At 43.4% G+C, this 22,647-nt stretch overlaps 1 protein-coding gene across 1 annotated transcript in view; it reads left to right on the forward strand.

The window, feature by feature from the left end:
- Positions 1-22,647, forward strand: part of Cfap221 (cilia and flagella associated protein 221) — a 105,106-nt gene that overhangs the window by 51,759 nt on the left and 30,700 nt on the right. Inside the window, 10 exon segments of the mRNA XM_008847375.2 lie at positions 25-174; positions 358-466; positions 2,912-2,999; positions 5,786-5,875; positions 8,674-8,772; positions 11,343-11,448; positions 15,165-15,298; positions 18,410-18,490; positions 19,796-19,903; positions 19,995-20,126. Of these exon segments, the coding sequence (XP_008845597.1) occupies positions 25-174; positions 358-466; positions 2,912-2,999; positions 5,786-5,875; positions 8,674-8,772; positions 11,343-11,448; positions 15,165-15,298; positions 18,410-18,490; positions 19,796-19,903; positions 19,995-20,126 (1,097 nt within the window).

Consider the following 22,647-nt stretch of genomic DNA (forward strand, 5'->3'; position numbering starts at 1 on the left):
CCGCCGTGTGGTGAAAAGAAAGAGGTGCAAACAACTCATCTCCATACCTATTTGGTCCTTAGGAAATCGAGTACCAGAACCTGAGGTTTCCAGTAAATCTGTCAAATCCATTTGCTGTGGCAACCGTTTTAAACCAAGAACCTGGAAAATTGAAGATTAAAGAATTAAAACAAGGTAATCACATGGTCTGCCAGTCCCTGGGGCAGATAAGAAAGAACTCTGTCTTGTCACCTTTATCATAAATGAACAAAATCCCAGTCAGATGCTGAAACACTGCACCGCTAGAAACTTGTTTTCGTCTGGGCAAATAACTCTGATTTGATTACTGCCGTCATCTTTGTTTGCTCCTGCCTCTAGTCCTGGACCAGAGTGACGAAATTTCCAAAACAAGACAGATGAAGGAGGCGCTCTTTGAACAGAAAGTAAGGCAGAACATCCAGGAAGAGAGCCAGAATCAGCTCAAGTGGTAAATATGGGAGATTATTCGTATTGATAAATATAGGGTGACAGGGTGGCTGCTTTTAGCAGACGCCCACAGCGATCTGCAACCAGTATTACTTCTGGTGAATTCAATTATCTTTCTCCTCCGAGGGTCTTTCTATTTCACAATGAGTGGCAATTAGGAATAAATTAATGCAACCAAAATTATGTTTCCTACACGTGACCAGACAGGGCACGACCGCAGTGAATTGTGGGAGAGTATTGGGTCCGTCCTCCCTGCACTGCTGTCAGGTGTGGGGTGACTCAGGCACCCCACATCTCACCCACGATCTCTTCTCTCACTATGACCCCATGTGCCATGTACTGTTGCCCCAGAAACCATCTTGGAGGGGAGGGCCGCAGCTGGGGGTGGGCATGGTTGAAGTTCAAATACGAACGTTCTTGTGTTGAGATCAAAACACTTTTTACACTTGTTTAAACTACAGCATACCGTGAGCCTAGCCATGAGTTCAGACCCACAAGGGTCAGTGAAAATTTACATGGGTGATTTTTTTTAGAGGACTATTTGATTTCTTAGAACAAATATTTAAACTTTAAAAATTACATTCATTTCTTTATTGGGGGGAGTGCATGTGTGCCACAGTACACATGTCAGCGCTGTCCTTCCACAATGTGGATCCCAGAAACTGAAACTTAGGTTGCCAGGCTTGGTGGCAAGCCCCTTTCCCCTCTGATCTATCTCACCATCCCCTATTCAACCTTTTAAACTCTTCTAATCCCCAGCTTAAAACAGATAACAAATTAATACACAAGCCAATAGTTTAAGGTTTTTGTCACAGGTTTCTGTCACTTATCAGATTTTCAAGGTTCATCATATCACAACATTCCTGACTAGTTCATTCTTCTGTTAGCATTTATATAAGCTTTTTTTTTTTTTTTTAGAGGCAGGGTCTCTCTGTAGCATAGTTGGTCTGGAACTCACTGTGTAGACCAGACTGGCCTCAACCTCACAGAGATATGCCTGCCTCTGCCTCCCGAGTGCTGGGATAACAGGCATGGGCCACCATCCCCAGCTTTATATAAGTTTTTGTATAACGTCGTTTTCATTTTCTTAGTTATATATCCAAGAGCAGAACTGCTGGGTCACTCTACAGTATGCCTTTTGTGGACTCACTAAGTTGTTTTTCATGGTGAACACACCACTTTACATTCTCACCAGCAACAGAGTTCCATTTTTCCATATCTTCAGCAATACTAGTTTTGGTTAATCTGGGCAAACTATATGGTCTTAAACACCCAAAAGGAAAGTGTAGCCAAAGAGTCCATGTGTATAGCTAAAGGCTACATAACAAGAAACAATGCCAGATAGGAGATGCCTTCCTTTGAGTTGTTGGCCAGGGTGGCCCAAGAGACTCCCAGACAGTAACCCAGCATAGAACTGAGAAAATGAACAGCAGACCCCAATCTTACCTAAAGGAATGTTGGCAACTGATTGCTGCTAGATGAGGAAGAGCTGATCTTCCTAAAACAAGGAACTCTAGATAGGTTGACTAGACTCAGTGGATGGACTAGCACTGGGGAATGGCTGGGGGCACTAATAACACAGTGGACAGTAACAGGGATGACAGAGTATATGGGCTCCAGTGGGGTCGGGGGAGGCTATGGGTGGGTGCCATTGGGGATGCAGGTATAAAGATAAATAAGATTGTTTGGGATGTTCTGTATGAAATGCACAAAAAAATTAATAAATTAAAAATGAACTGTATTTGAGGAAGAAGCATAAAAATTTGCTTCATTAATTAATAACAATTCCCATTGAAATCTACCTGATGACTTTATATCCATGATTTTTTTAACTTCTCATAGCTAGCTTAGTGTGTATGGGGTGATACACTGTGCAACTTTGTTCCATATTCCCATGATGACTACGATGACTACTGATGCTGGGTATCAGTGTGTGTGTGTGTGTGTGTGTGTGTGTGTGTGTGTGTGTGTGTGTCTGGGTGTGTGTGTGTGTGTATCAGAGGTCAACCTTGGATGTTGTTCCTCAAGTACCATCCATCTTGTTTTTTGAGACAGAGTCTCTCACTGACCTGGTACTCACCAAAGTAGACTAGGCTGACTAGTGAGCCAGCCCAGAGGACCACCTATCTCCACCTCCCCAACACTGGGTTTATACAACATGTGCCTCCATGCCTGGCTTTTTGTACCTGGCTCCTGAGGATTGAACTCAGGTCCTCATGCTTGCAAGGCAAGCACGTTACTGACAGCCAGCTCCCCAGCCATTGTTTTATTAACTCACACATACTTTAGCATGAATTAGTAGAATCACAGGACATGCTAATCGCCAGGGGGTGGCTTCCTCTAACTTCTCCCCATCCCTTCTTAGTTAGAGAACATAGCAAACACACTCCATGTTAAAGTCGATGATGTTTACCAGACTTCTGGAAGTTGTCTTTTTTCCCCACAGGCAGGTGCACCTTGGTAAAGATCATATATCACTTAAATTTAGAAAAGATCTCGCTGAGGAGTGGCACAAAGCACACGAGAAATACAAGGTCAGAATGAGTGCTAATTTTATATTATTCGTTATTCGTTTCACTAAGCCATTTTAATTCCTGTTGTATGCAAGATGCCAAATCAGGAAAGAGAAAATGCATAGAGGACTGGAGTACAGGTGGATGGTGGCGTACCTGTATAGCACATGTGAGGCCCTAGGTTCAACTCCCAGCACAGGAGAAGAGAGTGAGAGAGTGAGAGAGCAAGAGAACAAGAGAGCAAGAGAGTGAGAGAGGAAGGAAAGAGGATTGGAGAGAAGAGAGGAAGAGAGGGGAGGGGAAGGGAGGAGAGGAAAGGGGAAATGCATAAAGTTGGGAAAGGAGAAGGAGGCTGATGGCACACAAATCACCAACTGTAGGTCAAGGGTGTCTATAGATGCTACAGGAGGCCTATGCTGGGTCTTCCAGGGAATTCAGGAACCAGAGAAGGAAGATAACTGGAAATCAAGAATTAGCAGAGAAAACAAAGGCCTCAAGCAGAGGGAATGATTCAAAGTCAGGTTGTAGCTCTGGGCATGATACACACCTGCCCCATGGCCTACAGAACATGAAGCCACTCGGAGCTGGATTGCGACAGAAGTCCATAGAATGAAATATCAGTTGTAAACAAGAATTAAGCGCTAATCTATGCCCAGGAGCATGGGACATGTGCAAAAGACATGGGCTAATCCTTGGTGACAGAAGCATAGGTCAGGTGTAGATGACACTGAGGACCAGGCAGTGATGGCAGGAGCATGGGACAGTTACAAAAGACATGGGCCAACCTCTGGTGACAAGAACATGGAACAGCTGGGTGTGGTAGTGAGCATGAGACAGGCACAGAGGACACTGGTAATCAACAGTGATGCCTGAGTCATAGGACATACTGGGCAGGAGCAGACAGCACTCAGCCAAGCCTCCATGGCTAGAGACATTGAATTTGATTGACAGGTCTTGCAGAATCATCACACATTGCATTCATCTGCTTGAGTCTCTGTAGCTGAGTTCTGGCTGGGCAGCCCCAACAGGAAGCTTCCAGAAATCCAGGGTTGGCAGGGCTGGCTGATGCTTATTGGTCCTCTCTCTTGGCTCACAAACAACTGTTTTCTTTCTGGGTCTTCATATCATCTTGTCCTTGTGTGTGTCTGTGTCCTGATCTCTTCTCATAAGGACGTCAGTCACAGTGGTTCAGGACTCAGTAGAAATACCTCATTTTAACTGATCGCCTCTTTAAAGACCATCCAAATACAGACACATGCTGAAGGGCTAGGGTTAGGGCATGGATGTGTGAACTGTGGGGAACCTACTTCATGCCACAACAGATAGGAAAGCTTAGCAGTGTGAACCTCAGAATGTCAATGAATAGAGGATGCAGATGTGGACATTTTTATAGGATTTTTATTTTTAATTATGTGTATATGTGGGGGGGGGTACATGTCAATGCACTGCCCTCAGAGCTCAGACTCCCCTGGAACTGGAGTTACAGGTGGTTGTAAGGGCCCAATGTGGGTACCGGGAGCCAAACTCCAGTCCTCTGCAAGAGCAACAAGTACTCTTACCCACTGAGCCATCTCTCCAGCCCCATGTCCAATCTTCTGACGTTGTGATATGATGCTGTCATCTATAAAATTCACACTTAAAAACTGAATAGTCAAATTACACACAAAAAAACCTCCAAAAAATCTCATAATGTTTCAAGTAAGTTTACAATTTTGTGTTTGGCCACATTCATAGCTTCCCTGGGCCCATGTGACCCACAAGCCATATTTTGAACTAGTCTAGTAGAAGAAAACAAGTGTCTTGTCAGGTCAGATATCATATTTCATTTTCTTCCTAAATTTGAAATATAAACCAGACATTTGAGTCAATGCATCTAATTTTTCATAAGACAAAAGGACATAAAACTCCCACATCTTCATATTTGGAAATGACATGTATGAACTGCTGTTTAACTGTAGCTTTGTGTTCTGTAAAGTTTCCTTGAAAAGCTATTTTAAAAATAAAATATCAAGTACTTTTTTATCAAACTCACCATGGAATAGTTGAGAGAGAGAGAGAGAGAGAGAGAGAGAGAGAGAGAGAGAGACTCATATAGTCCAGGCTGACCTCAAACTCACTATGTAGCTGAGGATGACCTCACTGCCTCCAATTGCTGAGTACTGGGGTTACAAGAATGATGCTCAGATTAATCATTTATTTTACAAGATCTTAAGGGCCAGTGAGATGTTCACTGGGTAAAGATACTTGCTGTCAATCCTGACAACCTGAGTTTGGTCCCTAAAACCTACATGATGGAAGGAGAGAACCGATTCCTGCAAGTTGTCCTCTGATCTCCACTGGCACATCATGCAACAACAACAACAACACACACACACACACACACACTCACACACACACACACGATAAATAAGTAAATAAATGTAATTTTTACAAAAAGACCTTGGACTGGAGATGTCACTCACTTGGTATCCTGAACTCTCGCCTAGAATTTGGGAAGCCCCGGGTTTATTTCCCAGCACCAAATAAACCAGATATGGTGGTACATGCCTATGATCCCAACACACATGAGGTGCAGGCAAAAGGATCAGAGCTTCAAGATCATCCTCACCTACATATTGAGTTTGAGGCCAGCCTCCCCACATCTAAACAATAAGAATGAGTTATTTAACCTGCTATGTCTCCACCTCTGCCAGCCAGAACTCCATGGGTGGTTTAATCCATTGTTCAGTAGGTTTCCACAAGTTTTAAAGAGAAAGTTTTATGCATTTGTCCTCGACTTTAATGAATCTGGTGATTTAAAAACCTAGCTAGACCGAGGAGATCCTATTTTGGATGAAGAGTTTCAACGACTCAAGACAGACAGGACCAATAAGCGGATTGTTCGAGAGTTGGATGAGGTGGGTGCCTTCTCTTTGTTTGGAATCTAATTGAAGTGGTAGTTCTTTAAATGTACATTTTTAAAGATGCTAAATAATTTTGTGGAAATTTTTTCACCAAGAGGCAACTGATGGGCTTTTTGTTTTTTTAATATTTTATTTATTATTTTTATTTTATGTGTATGTGTGTATTGCCTGCATGTAGGTAAGTGCACCTGTGTCGTGCAATGCCCACAGAAGACAGAAGAGACTGTGGGATCCCCTGGAACTGGAGTTATGGACAGTTGTTAGCTGTCATGTGGGTTCTGGGATTCAAACCCAGGTCTTCTACAGGAACAGTCAGTGTTCTTAACTGCTGCACTATCTCTCCAGCCCCTAACTGATGGTTTTTAATGTGCTTATATTTTCAGAGTGCTATTTTATTATGTATCTTAGCTTCCTTTCTGTTGCTGTGATAAAACACTCCCAACAAAAAGCAACTTAAGGGCGCTGGAGAGATGAGCCAATGATTAAGAGCACCGGCTGCTCTTGCAGAGAATCAGAGCTCAGCTCCTAGCATCCACATTGCAGTTCACAATAGCCTGGAACTCAAGCTTCAGGGGATCCAGTGCCCTCTTCTAGACTCCACAGACACCTGCACTCACGTGTGCACACCTACACATACACATAATTAAAAATCAAATAATTTTTTTAAGCAACTCAGTGGAGGAAGTTTATTTGGCTTCCACTCCAGGTCAGAGTCCATTATTAAGAGAAGTCAAGGCAAGAACTTGAAGGTGGGCCTGCTTGCTATTCAACACAGCACTACTTCTAACCTTGGAACCCATGTCACAGCCAAGGAAGTACAGCAGGAGCCATGGTGGATGCTGCTTGCTAGCCGGCTGGCAGGCAGGACTATACTCAGCTAACTTTCTTTTTATAATATTTATTTTTATTTTTAATATTTATTTTACATGTATGTGAAGCACATGTGTGCCTGGTGCCCAAGAAGGCCAAAAGAGGGCATTGGATCCCCTGGACTGGAGTTAAATGTGGTTGTGAGCCATCTGATGTGGAACCAAACCTGGGCCCTCTGAAAGAGCATCACATGCTTTTAACCACTGAGCCATCATTCCAGCCCCATCAACTAGCTTTCTTATATAGTTCAGGACCACCTGCCTAGGGATGGTGGTGCCCATAGTGGGCTGAACCATCCTACAATCAATTTAGCAATCAAGACAGTCCCCCACAGAGGTGCCCGTAGGTCACTCTGATCTGAATGTTCCCTCAGTTGAGATTCTCCTCTTGGGTTATTCTAGGCTGTGTCAAGTAGACAGTCAACATTTGTAAGTTAAGCATGAAAATTTGTAATTAATAGCTGGGAAGATGGCTCAGTAAAGTACTTTCTTTATAAGCATGAGCACCCAAGTTCAGTCCCCAGTAACCATGTAAAAAGCCACGGGTGATAGAATATCCCTATAATCCCAGTACTGAGGATGCAGAGACAAAAGCATCCCTGGGTCTCCCTGGCCAGTCAGTATAGTTAAATCTGTGAGTTCCAAGAGAGATCACAGCAAGAGACCCTGTCTCAAACTTGAAGGTGAAGAGCAATTGAGGAAGACTCCTGATGTCAATCTGTGGTCTCCCTCACACACATGTGCACATGTACTTGTACACATGGATACATACATACACACAACCCCTTTAATTATTTTCTCTGAAATTGACAACTTCATGTACTGTGGCTCCTGCTTCTGCTCCTCCACTTCCTCTTTACTTTTCTCTTTCCATTGTTCATGTGTATGTGTATACATATTTGCAAGTATGTGGGCACACATCTGTGTGAGTGCATATGCATGTGGGTGTATGTACATGTGTGGAGACCAAAGGTTGATGTCAGGAATCATCCTCAATCATTCTCCAACTTATTCATTGAGGCAAGGTCTCTCAATCAAACCCAGAGCTCACCAACATGGCTAATCTCATGAGCCAACTTGCACTGAGAATCTCCTGTCTCCACCTTCTGAGGTTGGAATTACAAAAGGGCTGCCATACCCACCCAGCATTTATGTGAGTTCTGGGGATCTGAAATCTTGTCTTATAACTCTGACCCCCAACTCCAGAAACATTCCATATAATGTTATATGCACTAAAAGTGCTTAATAATGCTCACTAAATAGCACAAGGGACTGGAGAAATGGCTCAGTGATTAAGAACACTAACTGCTCTTGCAGAGGACCTAGGTTCAATTCTCAGCACCCACATGGCAGCTAACAATTGTCAATAACTCCACTTCCAGGGGATCTGACGTGATCTTCTGACCCCTGCAGGCATTGGCTTCATGGGTGCACTTACATACAGACAGGCAAAACACTCATACCTATAAAGTTAAAATAAATCAGAACATTTTTTCTTAAATAGCAGAACAAATGAATAACAACTTGATTTGTGATCAAATTCCATATATTTCATGTTTGCTTTTTTACATTTAGTTATTTATTCATCTACTTAGGAGGAACATGCTTACAGCATGGGCATGGAAATCAGAAGACAACTTGTAGAAGTCAGTTCTTTCCTTCCATCATGTGGATTCTAGAAATAAAACCCAAGTTTGGTGGCAAGCACCTTTATCTGCTGAGCCATTTTACTGACCCCTGCTTTTTATTTGCTTTGATAGAGTCTCCTCAACCTCAGGATCCTCCTGCCTTACCCTCCTGAGTGCTGGCATTACAGGTGTGCACTACCACACCCAGCCAGGGATCAAACCCTAAAATGTTTTGTTAAATGCTTACTCCAGTTCATATTTAAATGTAAGATGTGCCTCTGTTTTATATTCACAGAAAAGCCAGGAGTTTCATCCTAATTTTGATCCACTCATTAATAATATGTGGCTCAACAGATTCAGGGCACAAAGACGGTTCCAACAAGTAGCACGCAAGGTAAGTCTCGGTATCAGACTGCATTTTGACTTGTTTAGTTATCAGCACAGGAAATCAAACAGTGACTTTTTAGGAGTAACATATCTGAAATGCAAATACACATCATAAAAATCACCTTCACAAAGTGTCCTGTTGAGTACATGTTCTAGTTTCATTGCTATTGCTGTGAAAAAAAAAAAAAAAACACTGACCAAAAGCAAATTAGGAAGGAAAAAGGTCCATTTGATTTCCACTTCCAAGCCACAGTTTATCACTGATGGAAGTTGGGGCAGGAACTCAAGCAGGAATTGCAGCAGAAACCACAAAGCAACACTGCTCGCTGCCTTGCTCTCTCATTTGCTCACCAGCTCATGCTTAGCTAGCTTTCTTACAGAGCCCAGAGCCTCCTGCTCAGGGAACAGGTGCTGCCCCACTGTGGCCTGGGCTCTCCTGCATCAGTTAATAATCCAGACAATCCCCCACAGACATGGCCACAGGCCAATCTGAACCGAGCCATCCCTCAATTGAGACCCCCTTCTCAACTTACTTTAGGATGCATCAATTTGACAGTTAAAGCTAACTAGGACAGTATGTTTTTCATATATTCACAGATTTGTTCAGCCACCATTGCTATTAATTTATTTACTTGTTTATTTATCTACTTATTTTTTTTTGTCAGGATTTCTCTATCCCAGGCTGACTTTGAACTTACTATATAGTCAAGGAATTCTTGATCCTCCCACCTCCACCTCCTGAAGACTGCAATCATAGGCATGCACACCACACAGGGTTTACACAGTGCAGCAGATGGAACCCAGGGCTCTGAACATGCTAGGCCAGTACTCTACTGACTGAGCTACACCCCCACCCTGCTATCTAATTTTAGAACATTTTTATTACCCAAAAAGGGACTTGGTCTCTGCCCATTCCCTTCCTCCCCAGCCCTCAGGAGCCATTAATTCACCTTCTATCCTGATGGATTTTCCTTTATGGACACTTCATATAAATGGAATCATACAATATATGGTCTTTTACTTAATATCTCTTCAAGCTCCTTGGTGTTGTAGCATTATCTCACATTATTATTATTATTATTATTATTATTATTATTATTACTGATACAGGTCTCAACTATAGCCACAGTTGACCTGGAACTCACTATGTAGATCAGGCTGGCCTCAATCTCACAAAGATCCACCTGCCTCTGCTTCCTGAGTGCTGGGATTAAAGGTGTGTACCACCATGGCCAGTTTATCTCATCCCTTTTATTCTGTTGTTTGGATAGATCATATTTTATCTATTCATCCACTGATGAGAAGTCCAGAAGTTTCTACCTTTGAGCCTTTCTGAGCAAGGATGCTATGAATATTCATACCCAAGTTAGTGGACACATTTACTCTCTTGAGTCTACATACCTAGGAGAGGAATTTCTGGGGATCATACAACAAGTCTAATGCAGTGGGATCTGGAGTAATTATTTCCATAGAGGACTGACACTCTTAGAGTCAGTCTGACACAAGGCTCATGACTCCCCTCAAAGTGTCACCTCCTACTGTGACTCCACCTCAAGCTGAGCTTCTACCAAGCACATCCTCAGTCCCTAGGCACTTTCTCTGTTGTCAGGATGAAATGAAGTCTCTGCTGGGGCTGGGAGATGTTCAGTTGGTTATGTGCTCACTGTACCAACATGAGGACCTGAGTTTAGATCCCCAGGATCCATGTAAAAGGCCAGGCAGAACTGGGGAGGCAGAGACAAGAGTATCCCTGGGGCTCAATGGCCAGCCAGTGCAGTGAAATCAGAGATTTCCCGGTTCAGTGAGAGACCTATTTCAAAACATAAGGTGAATGGTGATTGAGGAAGACACTTGATAATGACCTTGGGCCTCCATAAGCACATGCATACTTGCACACACACATACACACACACACACATAAGAACATGTGCATATACCACAGAAAAAGGAAGGATTGAAAGGAGGCAGGGAGGAAGGGAGACAGGGAGGAAAGAGGGAAGAAGCCTATCTCCAGCCCTCTAATGGCAGTAGAGGTGTGAGGTACCTGTGGTCTGGCTACTGTCAGACCTCTGCCTTCTTTGTCGACCCATCCTTATCTTCCAGGCCATCATGCTTATTCCCCTCTGTGCACCTGTATTTCTGCTCTTCCCCCTCCAATCCAAATGCCTCTCCATCTCCACTCTATGTTCCAGTCTACCTGTCCTCTAAAGAACAATCCTTATGAGCTTTAACACTGAAGGACCTGCTCAGCACCGCTGACGGCATCTGCCTGCACTCTCTCATCCCTTCCTTTAAGTGTGACTTCCCTAGAGGCCAGAGCCATACCTCATCCAAGGGACAGCAGCAATAGGCTTGGTGTGTTAGCTTTCCATAACTGTGATGGAATACCTGACGTAATTAACTTATGAGGAAGGAAGTCTATCTCGGCTCACAGTTTCAGAGGTTTCAGTGCACCACTTTTGGGCTCATGGCAACATCATCGGGAGGAGTGCCTGAGAGAGCAAAGCTGCTCACCTTTTGGCAATCAGGACAAGTATGTATCAATTTCTAGCTCCACGTTGTTCTTTCCAATTCCAGGTCATGGTTAAACGACGGTTACTCATTATGCTTGAGGCTATCCGTGAAATGGACAAGGAAGGAATAATGAGAAAGCTCATTCAAACCAAGAAATCTCTAATACAAGGTAATTCACAACAGAGGGCATGCAGGGACTGTGATATCCCTGAGCCCCAGGTTTCTCTCCAGTGAACTCAGCTACTTGACATCAAATCATGGCACAATTCCCACATGTTAGTTTCCTGTTGCCAGGATAACAAACGATCACCAACTCAACAACTTAAAACAACAGACATTCAGGACTGGGGAGATGGCTCAGTCAGCAAAGCACTTGTCTCATAAGCATGAGGACCTGAGTTCAATCTCCAGAATCCACATTAAAAAGCTGAGTGCAGTGGTATATGCTTGTGATCTCAGGGAGGTGAGATGGGAGGCAAAGACAGGAGGGTCCCAAACCTCCCTGGCTGGCAAGCCCCACCCACTTGGTGAAATTCCAGGCCAAAGAAAAAATAAAAGATGCCTGAGAACTGACACTCATGATTGTACTCTGACTGCCACATGCACCTGCACACGCATATACATGTGTACATATATGAACACACACACATGAACACATCCACACATGAATGTCATAGCTTGTGGAAGTCAGGAGTCTAAAACCAATGTGTCAGTAGCCACACAAAAACCTTGTGGAGGCTCCCCAGAACCTCAGTTTCCTTGTCTCCAGCTGCCCAAGGCTGCCTGCTTTCCTTGGCTCCTGAACCCTTCCTCATGTTACTCTCCTCTCACCTCCTCTAGCAAGCCTGTGATTTCAACAGGCCCACCTGGAAACCCAGAATAATCTGGCCATCTTGGAAGACCTAACTTCATTACATCTGTTAAGCCCCTTTCTCCATGGGTAGTTGCATATTCTCACACCCCTGGGGAAGGGTATGGACAACTTTGGCTGCCATTATCACACCTGGCCCAGCTCTCCATGCCACCTTTGGTTGAAGTACCTACCCAGATAGTAATAAAGATCTTCCCATTCCAGACCAAGATGTAGCACCTATGGCGTGACCTTTGCTGTTTGTCACCAGTAGAGACACAAGAATACTTGTCATTTCTACTTGCTGACAGATTGAATCTAGGATATTCTCAACCTAGCCTTTGTCTTTACTGTTTAAGGAAATTCTGGTCCTTGGGGCTAGGGACACAGTTCAGTCAGTAAAGTGCTTGCTTTGTAAGCATGAAGACCTGAGTTTGAGCCCCAGAAGCCACATAGAAAAGCCAGGTGAGGCAGCTTATAATCCCATGCTTCTTATAATCACAGAGTTGGGGAGGCAGAGGCAGGAGGATCCCAGGGGCTTGATGGCCAGCCACTCCAACCTACTTGACAAGTTTCAAGATAATAAGAGACCCTACCTCAGAAACCAAGTGGACCTGCACCTGAATAACAACACTTGGGGTCTTCTGGTCTCCACACCTGTGCACCCATTTGCACATACATGTGCACCTGTATGAACACAGACAACATACGCAAAAGATAGAGAAGGAGGGAAGAAGGGAGGGAAGGAGGGAAGGGAGAGAGAGCACAAGAGAGGGGAGAGAGAGAGAGAGAGAAATTGAGAGAGGGAGAGAGAAGAACAAAAAGGAGTTTTGACCCTGTGGTCCATAGGTTGGCTGGAGCTGTTGCAGGCTTACTTCCAGTCACTTCTGAAAACTGAAAAGCCATGTCACAATTTTGTCCCAATACATGTATTTCCAGTCTGTGGCTCACACAGAGTCACAGACAGGCTGTACCACCCCATCCCCATCTGCTGTGCCTGCCTCCATCAGCCCCCACCTCTCTGCAGTAACCATACCTTCCTTTCCACTAAAACATACACTTTGCAGCATTTTAATTATTCTGTTTTCCTCCTGTATTATCATTTTATAATAATTTTTATAATTATTCTGATATTGCAGTTTCTAACAAGGAAAATGTCTTTAATAATAAACTTTACATCCAAGTCATAAGTGGTTGGTTGCCCATAAAAAGCCTTCTAGAATTCAACCTTCTAATTCATCAGAAGTATTTTAAAGTAAGAGTTATAGTTCAGGGGACTAGAGAGATGGCTCAATGATTAAGAGCATTACTGCTCTTGAAGAGGATGTATATTAGGTTCTCAGCACTCATGTTGGGTGGCTCACGACCACCTGTAACTCCAGCTCCAGGGAATTCAATGTCCTCTTCTGTCATTATGAAAGGAGAGAAACAATTTACACAAATATGCCACAGTGGCGCACTTGCAGCTGGGCACATGTGTACATGTAAACATGCAAACTCATATATGAATTAAATAAGTAAGTAGGTAAACAAATTTTTTAAATACTTAAAAAGCACCTCATTCATCTCTTTCGGAGGAAATAGCTCATTATTTAAAGCCCAGCACTCAAAAGAAGGCAGCAGGAAGGTCAGGAGCTCAGGGCCAGCCTGGGTTACATAACAAGACCCTGCCTGTCATACAACAAAAAGCAGAAGAAATGGGGGCTGGAGAGACACTTCAGGAGTTAAGGGTAATTGGTACTCTTGCAGAGAACTAAAGTTCAGTTCCCAGCACCCATGTTAGGTGGCTCACAACCACCTGTAACTCCAACACATTCTTCCAGCCTCCAAGGGCATCTGTACCCATATGCATATATACTCACATGCATATACACTCACATGCATATACACTCACATGTACACATAATCAAATGGAAAAATAATTCTTTAAAGAAAAAGAATTATAGATTCAGAGAGGTGAATCTGAAAGTAGAATAGTGATTACAAGAGATCGAGAATTTTGTAGGGAGAGCAGGGAGGGGAAAGGAAGTGGGATTATGCACAAACACATATTAATAATAACTGAGTGAATTTTGGGGACTATAGAAATGGCTCAGCAGTTAAGAGCATAGACTGATCTTGCAGAGGACCCAGGTTTGCTTCCCAGCACCCATGTCCAGCATCCTAAGACCATCTGTAACTCCAGCCCCAGGGGATCTGGTGTCCTCTTCTGACCACCCCGAGCACTACACTCATGTGTGCAATCTTCTGCACATACGTATCCACATAATTCAAACTAAAAATAAAAATCCTCTTAAAAATAAAATAAATTTTTAAAAAGAGAATTGTAATTTTACAAGCAAAAATGAAATAAAAATTTAAAAACTAAAGGTAAAAGGAGTTAGGAATGTTTCTCAGTTAGTAAAGTGCTTACCACACCTCTAATTCCAGCCCTCAGGAAGTAGAGGCAGGAGGATCAGGAGTTCAAAGTCATCCTCAGCTTCATAGCAAGTTCAAGACCAGGCTAGGCTACATGGGACCCTGTCTCAGTGAGAGGAAGGGGGGAAAGGAAGTATGGAGGAAACACAGGTACCGAAAATGGGCATATATCTTACATGTGTATACATGCATATATACATGCATGAATATATAAATCTGAATTTTTAAGTTTATATTAACATATCTCCAGTTATACATAATAATGGGCTTCATTATTATATTTTCATATATGTGTATATTTTGATCATATTCACCCCCTTTACCCTCTCTTGTCCTCTCCCATTGATCCCCTGCTCTTCCCAACCAGTCCCCCTTCTATGTGTGTGTGTGTGTGTGTGTGTGTGTGTGTGTGTGTGTGTTTGTGTTTGTGTTTGGTGACCCAATGTATTTAATTACAGGAGTGTAGGCAACTCACCAGTGGCTATACCACTGAAAAAAATAAACATAAATACCCTTTGGAACATGGTATTTGATAAATATACAACTAAAGATGCTGCTTTCGCATAGAAAATACCTTACAGCCCAACTAAAAGTACTTTTCTGTCTTTCCCACACAGAGAAGAATCCCTTCCAATACCTTCGGTCCCGAGTAAGTCAGGAGTATTACCCGTGCCGCTTCTCAGTATTGCCTGAGGAAGTCCTGCCCTTTGCCTTCCCATCCTACAACACTTCTCAGAGCTACAACGAGTTGGTGGGTACCTCTCCTCTGTGGGGCCGGGCAAGCAAGATCACATGGTTACTGGGCAGATTGCTGGAAAGGCCCATCCTCAGTTTCTTCACCTCCTCTGAGAGGCTCCAAAGGAGACTTGTGTCCAGGGAATTATGAACAAAGACCAACACGGGGGCCTATACCTGCTGTACCTGCACTGAGCTCCCTGAAAACCTGGGCTCATCCCTCCCTGTCTGAAGCATGGGCATCTGCTTATTGTGGAACCAGACATGAAAGAAAATGGAAAGATGGGAGTCCAGAGAGCCCATGTGGCCTGTGGAGACAGGCTTCACTCAGAGGAGCCTGTGCTGTCTGGTGAGTGGGAGGCCAAGATGACAGCAGCAGATCTGGGCCTGGTCTACTAAGGAGGGCATGCAGCCCCAGATCTGACAAGCCAACCCATCAGGCTTGGAATTGCACCTCCCCACCACCCCTGTCTCTCTGTTTCTTTCTCTCATCTCTTCTTCCCTTATGGGCAGGATGATGCATTATAATAAAAATACTAGTTAATTTGGCTGAGAAGATGGCTCAGTCAGGGAAGTGCTTACCTTGCTAGCACAAAGACCTGAGTTTGATCCCCAGAGCCCATGGGGAGGCAGAGGTGGGGCTTGCTACTTAGCCAATCCAGCTGAATTGGTGAGTTCTGGGTGAAGTGAGAGACATTGTCAAAAGCAAAGTAACATTCCAGAGTAATGACATAGCCACTTTCTGGCCTCCACAAACATATGTATACATGTGCACCTGCATATACACCAACATGCACACACATAAATAATAGCAATAATAGTAATAGTAATGATAGTTATTTAACCCTTACATGGCACTTACCACAGTCAGGTCTTAAAGCAGGTGAGTGACATGATTTAATCTTTAACAAATTCATATGATAGCTTATCATTTTATAGATGAGGGCACTGAAGCACAGATCACATAATCCATCATAAAATGTTCATCAAGTTCACACTCACCTGGGACTAGTGAGATGGCTCAGCAGGTAAATGTTCTTCCTGCCAAGCTTGACTATCTAAATTTAATCCCCAGGGTCCACGTGATGGAAGGAGAGAACCAACTCCCTCAAGTTGTCTTTTGACCTGCACATGTACTATGGCACATGTGCCCACATACATGCACACTAAAGAAAAAAGGAAGGAAGGAAAGAATGAACCAACAAACAAATGAACAAAAAATTTAAAGCTACTAAAATTATTTCAAATGCATATGCAAAGTTGTCTTTTTAATTTCAAAGTAGAAACGTCATTCAGAGCCTAAAATTTACTGAGCACTGTAGGTTTTCTACTCAAGGATTAGAGAACTGAAGTTAGAAATTCCATGTTTTCTGCTTTTGGGAATTAACTGACTTATGTTAGAATGTTTAGTTCCTAAGCAATTAAAAAAAACTGATTTTCATACAAGAATAAATATCAGACTATAATTCCATTTATTATGTGTGAATATCTAGCAATAATTAACAGGTAAAAAGGGAAATGGATTGAGAATTGGCCATCACTCTGTTGTGGAACCCAGTCCTCTGCTTCTGAGTAGGATAAAGCTTTACGTTTCACTAGGAATCCAGTTAGCGCTACTGAGTTCCTTGCTGTTTGTGGTTAAAAAGTGTTCAGCACTCCTGTCCACAAAGGAAACTTTGGAACTGGGAATTTAGCTCAGTGGTAGAGCACTTACCTAGCATGTGTGAGGCCCTGGGTTCAATTCTCAGAACCACGGAAAGAAAAAGGAAGGAAGAAAGAAGGAAGGGATGGAGGGAGGGAAGGAGGAAAGAAGGAAGGAAGGAAGAAAGGAATTTATTCCATAAATAATGGGCTTCATCAGTTCTAAGAAGTACTTTCTAAACACTTAGCACCTTTGACATTAAGGCATCTCTTTCAAAAGATGGCATGTTAGCATTCCATCGTGTTAAGGGCAGACTGGGTCTTAGACAAGATGAAGTATGGTATTTGCTGTGTGTGGAATGTAGCAGGCCCTGCCCCAGGTTCTCTGGGTTTCTGAGGCAAATACCATACTAGAAGAGTTCTGGGGACCAGCATCCAAAGAAGGTCTATGCAGGGATGGGGTCTGGCCAGGGGATCAGGACCATGGTGCTTCTGGCAAAGGGCTCAGCTGAACCCCCAAGGAGTTCTGAAGCTGGCACAGGGTGAGAGGAGCTGACCTTTAAACTTTCCTTCAACCTGTCCTAAGATGCACACTGGAAGGTTGTGAGGTGGCTCCTTCAGCTTAGGCAGCTCCTCAGGAGAGCTCATTTCACCAGTTGTTTCTTTCAACAGGCTCCTAACAGCTAAAGTATGTAGTCCTTCAAGCCTAAAGGGGCTCTAGGGGTATATTAGAGTTCTCTAGGGGAACGGAACCCATAGAATAAATATATATAGAAAGGGGTCTTATTAGATTGCTTTATACAGTATGGTCTAGGTAGTCTGTCTTCACACTGGAGAGACTGAGAACCCAGTAGCTGCTTGGTCCACAAGCCTGGGTACCTCAGCAGTCCCAACCTGGTACTGAAGGTCTGGAGGATTCCTGGGGAGCCACTGGGCTTCAGCTCACACTGGAAACCCAAACAAACTGGGTTCTGATATCAGCAAAGGAATCCCACAGCTGCAGCAGTGGTAGTGGTGGCAACAAGGTAGATGAAAATGCCAGTGAGATGCAAGGGAAATGAGGCAAAAACAAAGCTTTTCCCCCAGACTTCCTTTTATCTGTGCTGCCACTGCAAGCAGCCACCCACATTAGGGTGGGTCTTCCTACAGCAAAGAACCCAGTCAAGAAAATCCCTCTCTGGTGTGCCTAGCAGCTTATCCAGATCCAGTCAAGTGATAACTAAGATGAAGTATCTGTGGGAACTCCAGGTGGTCTCTATGATCATTCATGATAAGAAGAGTCACACACACTAAGAGACGTAAGAGGGCAGCCAGGACTGCCTTTGTGGCCCCCAGATCAAGCAGCAACTGTGGTCACAGGAAGAGAAGTTCTGAGAGTAAAGCTGTTTGGGTAATAATTTGAAATGTAATGAAAGTACACTCATAGCTGTTTCTGCTCACAGATGCTTACCTGCTCTCTTGTTTCTCTCCTAATTTCCCCATATAGGCTCTTGATGGCCTTGGAATGGTCCCAATTAAACCATTAGACATTCAAATCAGGCACAGTTATTCCTTCTTCAATTTGAAGGTGAGACCTGTCATATAACATTAGTTATTCAAGTTCCTCATATCTATCTATCTACTTCTATCTCTCTATCTCTCTACTATCTATCTATCTATCTATCTATTGGGAGAAGGCATGTGTGCCCTGGAACATGTTTGGAGGTTGGAGGACAATTTGTGGGAGTCAGTTTTCCTTCCACCATGTGGGTCCTGGGGATTGAACTCAGGTCACCAAGCTTGGCAGCAAGCACCTTAACCCACTGAGCCATCTTTTCACTCCTTGGGTTTCCTATGAAGTGAATAAAATAAGTTGAATTTTAGTTACTTTGTTTTATGAGCTTTGCTCTGTCCTGGCTTCTATTGGGTAACATACTGTGTGTTTTTCTCTGTTATTTGATGGCATGTTAGTAGTACCTCAAATTCTTTTTCCCTTATGTGAATTCGGAAACCGTCATCTCTTCTCTGTGTGCTCCATGTGTTGTACATACAGGAAAAAGCGGCTCCACATCTATTAGAAACCTCAGGACAAAACCCAGCAGACACAAGTTAGTCAGCCTTTCTTAAAACACAGGACCACTTGTGCTATTGGAAATGAAAATATTTCAGTGTATGTCTCCAATGAGGCCATACATGTGGCATGAGAAAATAATTATAAATATTGGCATGTACCAAGACCCCAAACAAGGCTCAGGATTAGCCCCATCAGGGAGCCATTGTTGAGAGATTCATCCCACCAAACAGTGATGGGCTGTCATGTGACAGTTTTTAGGAGATGCTAACAAAAATCTATTCATCCCAGATAGAGCACCAATGAGAGACCAAACACATTTTTTTCACTCAATTGTAGTTTAGTGTACCAGTGAGTTTATCAGAGCTACTGACAGGTGCATGGGTAACTCTAAGACCGCTGTGTCAATGAAAACCCCACATCACTGTGATGTCACTAAAACCGCCTCCCTGAGTCCTATATGATTTGTGCAGACAGTCTCTTTTCCCAGCTATTGTTCACCTTGGGGAAGTGCCTTGTGAATCTTTCAAGTTTCATTTACTTCTTGAGTCTTAAGGAGCCTCCCTCCAGAAGGGACTGTTCCAATTTTAAGAAAATAGCAGTGGGTTTATAAAGATAACCAAAGCTAGGCATGGTAGCAACATACCTTTAATTCCAGCACTGGGAAGGTAGAAGAAGGCGAATTGCTGTGAGTTCAAGGCCAGCCTGGTCTATATAGTGAGTTCCAAGCCAGCTGTGGCTACAGGGAGACTGTCTCAAAAAGACAAAAAAATTTAAATAAGTAATAAGGGTAACTAATCAGCTATCTTCTTTCATTTTCAGGTTCCTCAGCTCTACAAAATCAAAGGATATAGAGCATTCTCTGTCAACCAGTCTTCAAAAACTTACAGACCTCATAAGCTTGCTCGAGCCCTGAAGCAAGGGGCTGAGGTAGCACACTGCCACCTTCAAGAACTGCTGCCATCTCTCCCCCTCGTGGCCCACCATCAAGACTAACATGTCACTCTTGGTCCTTCCACAGGATGAAGTCACCACCATCATAGCCCTGCCCAAAGAAGATGCCACACAACTCTCTGCCAAGCCCTCCATCTTGAGTATGAAACCACCAGAGGGCTTAGCCATGTCTGTAGAATATGATCCACTGTATGTTTTTGTAAGTATCAGCTGGCAGATGTCTGTGTTCTGTGTCCCTTTATCTCAGCAATTACCCTATATGAAAGCAGAAGCATTCATTGTAAGTTTTCTTTTTCACTGGTTTTTGGTTTTTTTATAATTTTTTAAGATTTATTTTTATTATTATTATTTATGTATGTGTGCATGTGTACAGGTGCCCATGGAGGCCCCAGGGAGGCATAGAAGCCCACAGAGCTGAAGTTACAGGCTCTTTTAAGCTGCCTAATGTGGGTGCCGAGATTTGAACTCCAGTCCTCATGATAAAGCAAGTACTCTTAACTACCGAGCATCAGCACTAGGTTTTTTGTTTTGGGTTTTTTGTTGTTGTTGTTTGTTTGCTCGTTGTTTGAGACAGAGTCTCATGTAGCCCAGGATGGTCTCAAAATCACTATGACCTTGAAGTTCTAATCCTCATATGTACCTGCCTATCTATCAGCTATCTATCTACTATATATCATCTATCATTCATTTATCTACCTACCTACTGCATAAACCAAGCATGGTGGTACATGCCTGTAATCCTACACTGGGAAGGTGGAGGCAGGAAGATTAGAAGTGTAAGGTCATTCACAACTACTTAGTACATTTGAACTAGCCTGGGCTACATGAGACACTGTCTCAGATAGAAAGATGATAGATAGATGATACACAGACAGACAGACAGATAATGGGTAGATAAATTGATTGCAGACAACATTGGGGAAAACATAGAAAAAGCTCCCTGGTCTTATTTACTTTCTTCATGATGTCTGTGTTAGAAAAGTAAAAGTGCTGAAGAAGCCCTAATTTGAACTGAGAAAACTCCTGGAGCTCCATGGTGAAAGTCAAGAGTTCTGGTTTTGGAGGCTGGAAGCAGCTGTGGGGAAGGATTCCCCTTCTGCAGCCCAGCCAAGTGCAGAGTCTTGAGACGAAGACAGGAAAAGTCTCTGCCTGAAGCTGCTGGTGGAGGTCTGAGGTTGGCTAGAGTAAACTGCTTGCCCAGGGCAGAATCCTTGCTTGGATAGGGGGCCTCTAGCAAGTCTTTCCTTTCTGATGAGCAAGTGGACTAGGAGCCTGGCTCTGAGATTTTCTGGTTTCTTCCTTCGGAGAGAAAGGCCCCATCAGGCTCTGGTGTCTCCTTTTAATTCCCCCATGGGCTCCCACAGGAGCTTGACTTTGCAGCCCCAGAACCCCTGAATTTATAAAGCTGCCAGGGTACCAGCTGGAACCTGTCTGGCTGTATGTGGGAAGGTAAAAAATAGAATCAATCAGGGAAAAGCTGACAAACCTGGTGGGGGGAGGGGACAAACCCTGAGTAGTCAAAGGTTTCCAGAAGTCCACAATCAGGTCCAATGGTCTCTGTCTCTCCAGGGGTATGAAAACGCATAAAAGAAAAGTTTGTTCCTGGTTGCTATGGCCACTTTGCAGACCACCCGCTGCTTCCCCCTGCTGCTTTCAGCGGGAGGGGCGTTCTGCTGGGGTGTTGGGGTGGGGGTGTTGAGGTATTGGGGTGTCTCTCTGCAGCTCCTTTGCCTTTGGGGCTTGAGCCTACTGGCTGTCAGAAAGCTCAGTACAGGGGGAGGTCGCCTACCCCCAACATCAGGGTTAAGTTTGTAACATCAGAGATAACAAAACCTAGAAATAAAGGGAAGAAATAGCTTTGGGATGAGTGACTGGAAGAGTGGCAGATGCCACCAGCTCATCATCACAGGCCCTTGCTGCCTGGTAAAACACCCTGTACATGCAGTGCATGGAGGAAATTTAAAACGAGAGCCCTCCTACATTCTGCTGAGACAACTGGTTCTGCTAGGAAAGTCCTTGTTTCATTACTTACAGAATGCCTCATTAGTTTCTATAATCAAACCCATATAGATAAAGCCATCACATTAAACTCTTCGTTCATTTATTTATTTATTGTTATTTTATGTGTATGAGTGTTTTGCCTGCATGTAGTGCACTATGTGCATGTAATACCCTCAGAGACCAGAAGAGGGTGTCAGAGCCCCTGGAACTGGATTGGGGATAGTTATTATCTGCCATTGGGTGCTGGAAACCAAACCCAGATTCTGTGCAAGAACAGCCAGTGCTCTCAACCATTAAGCCAACTCCCCACCCATATTAAACTATTACTATTATCATTAGGGAGGCACGTACACGCATGTGTGTATATGCACCATGGTACATGTGTGGAGGTTAGAGGACAACTTTGTGGAGTCAGGTCTCCTTCCACCTTAAGTGGGTTCAAGGAATCCAACTCAGATCACCAGGCTTGCAGAGCAGGCTCCTTTATCTGCTGAGCCATCTTGACAGCCCAAGACCTCTTATATATTTTTTTTTAATTTTTAAAAATTATTTATTTAATAACAACATACTTAGAAAAAGCATATCATTACAACACAATTGACATATTCAATAACAGTTTCCTGAGGTAGGATGCATCTCTTTCAAAATTGGCTGTAAATTTTTAGGTTTACAGTTGAATTATTACAGTTATACAATATTGTACTCAGTATAAACCCTAT

This window comes from Nannospalax galili, unplaced genomic scaffold, assembly GCF_000622305.1.
Source record: "Nannospalax galili isolate Female #2095 unplaced genomic scaffold, S.galili_v1.0 scaffold1343, whole genome shotgun sequence".
In the NCBI taxonomy this organism is placed as follows: Eukaryota; Metazoa; Chordata; class Mammalia; order Rodentia; family Spalacidae; genus Nannospalax; species Nannospalax galili.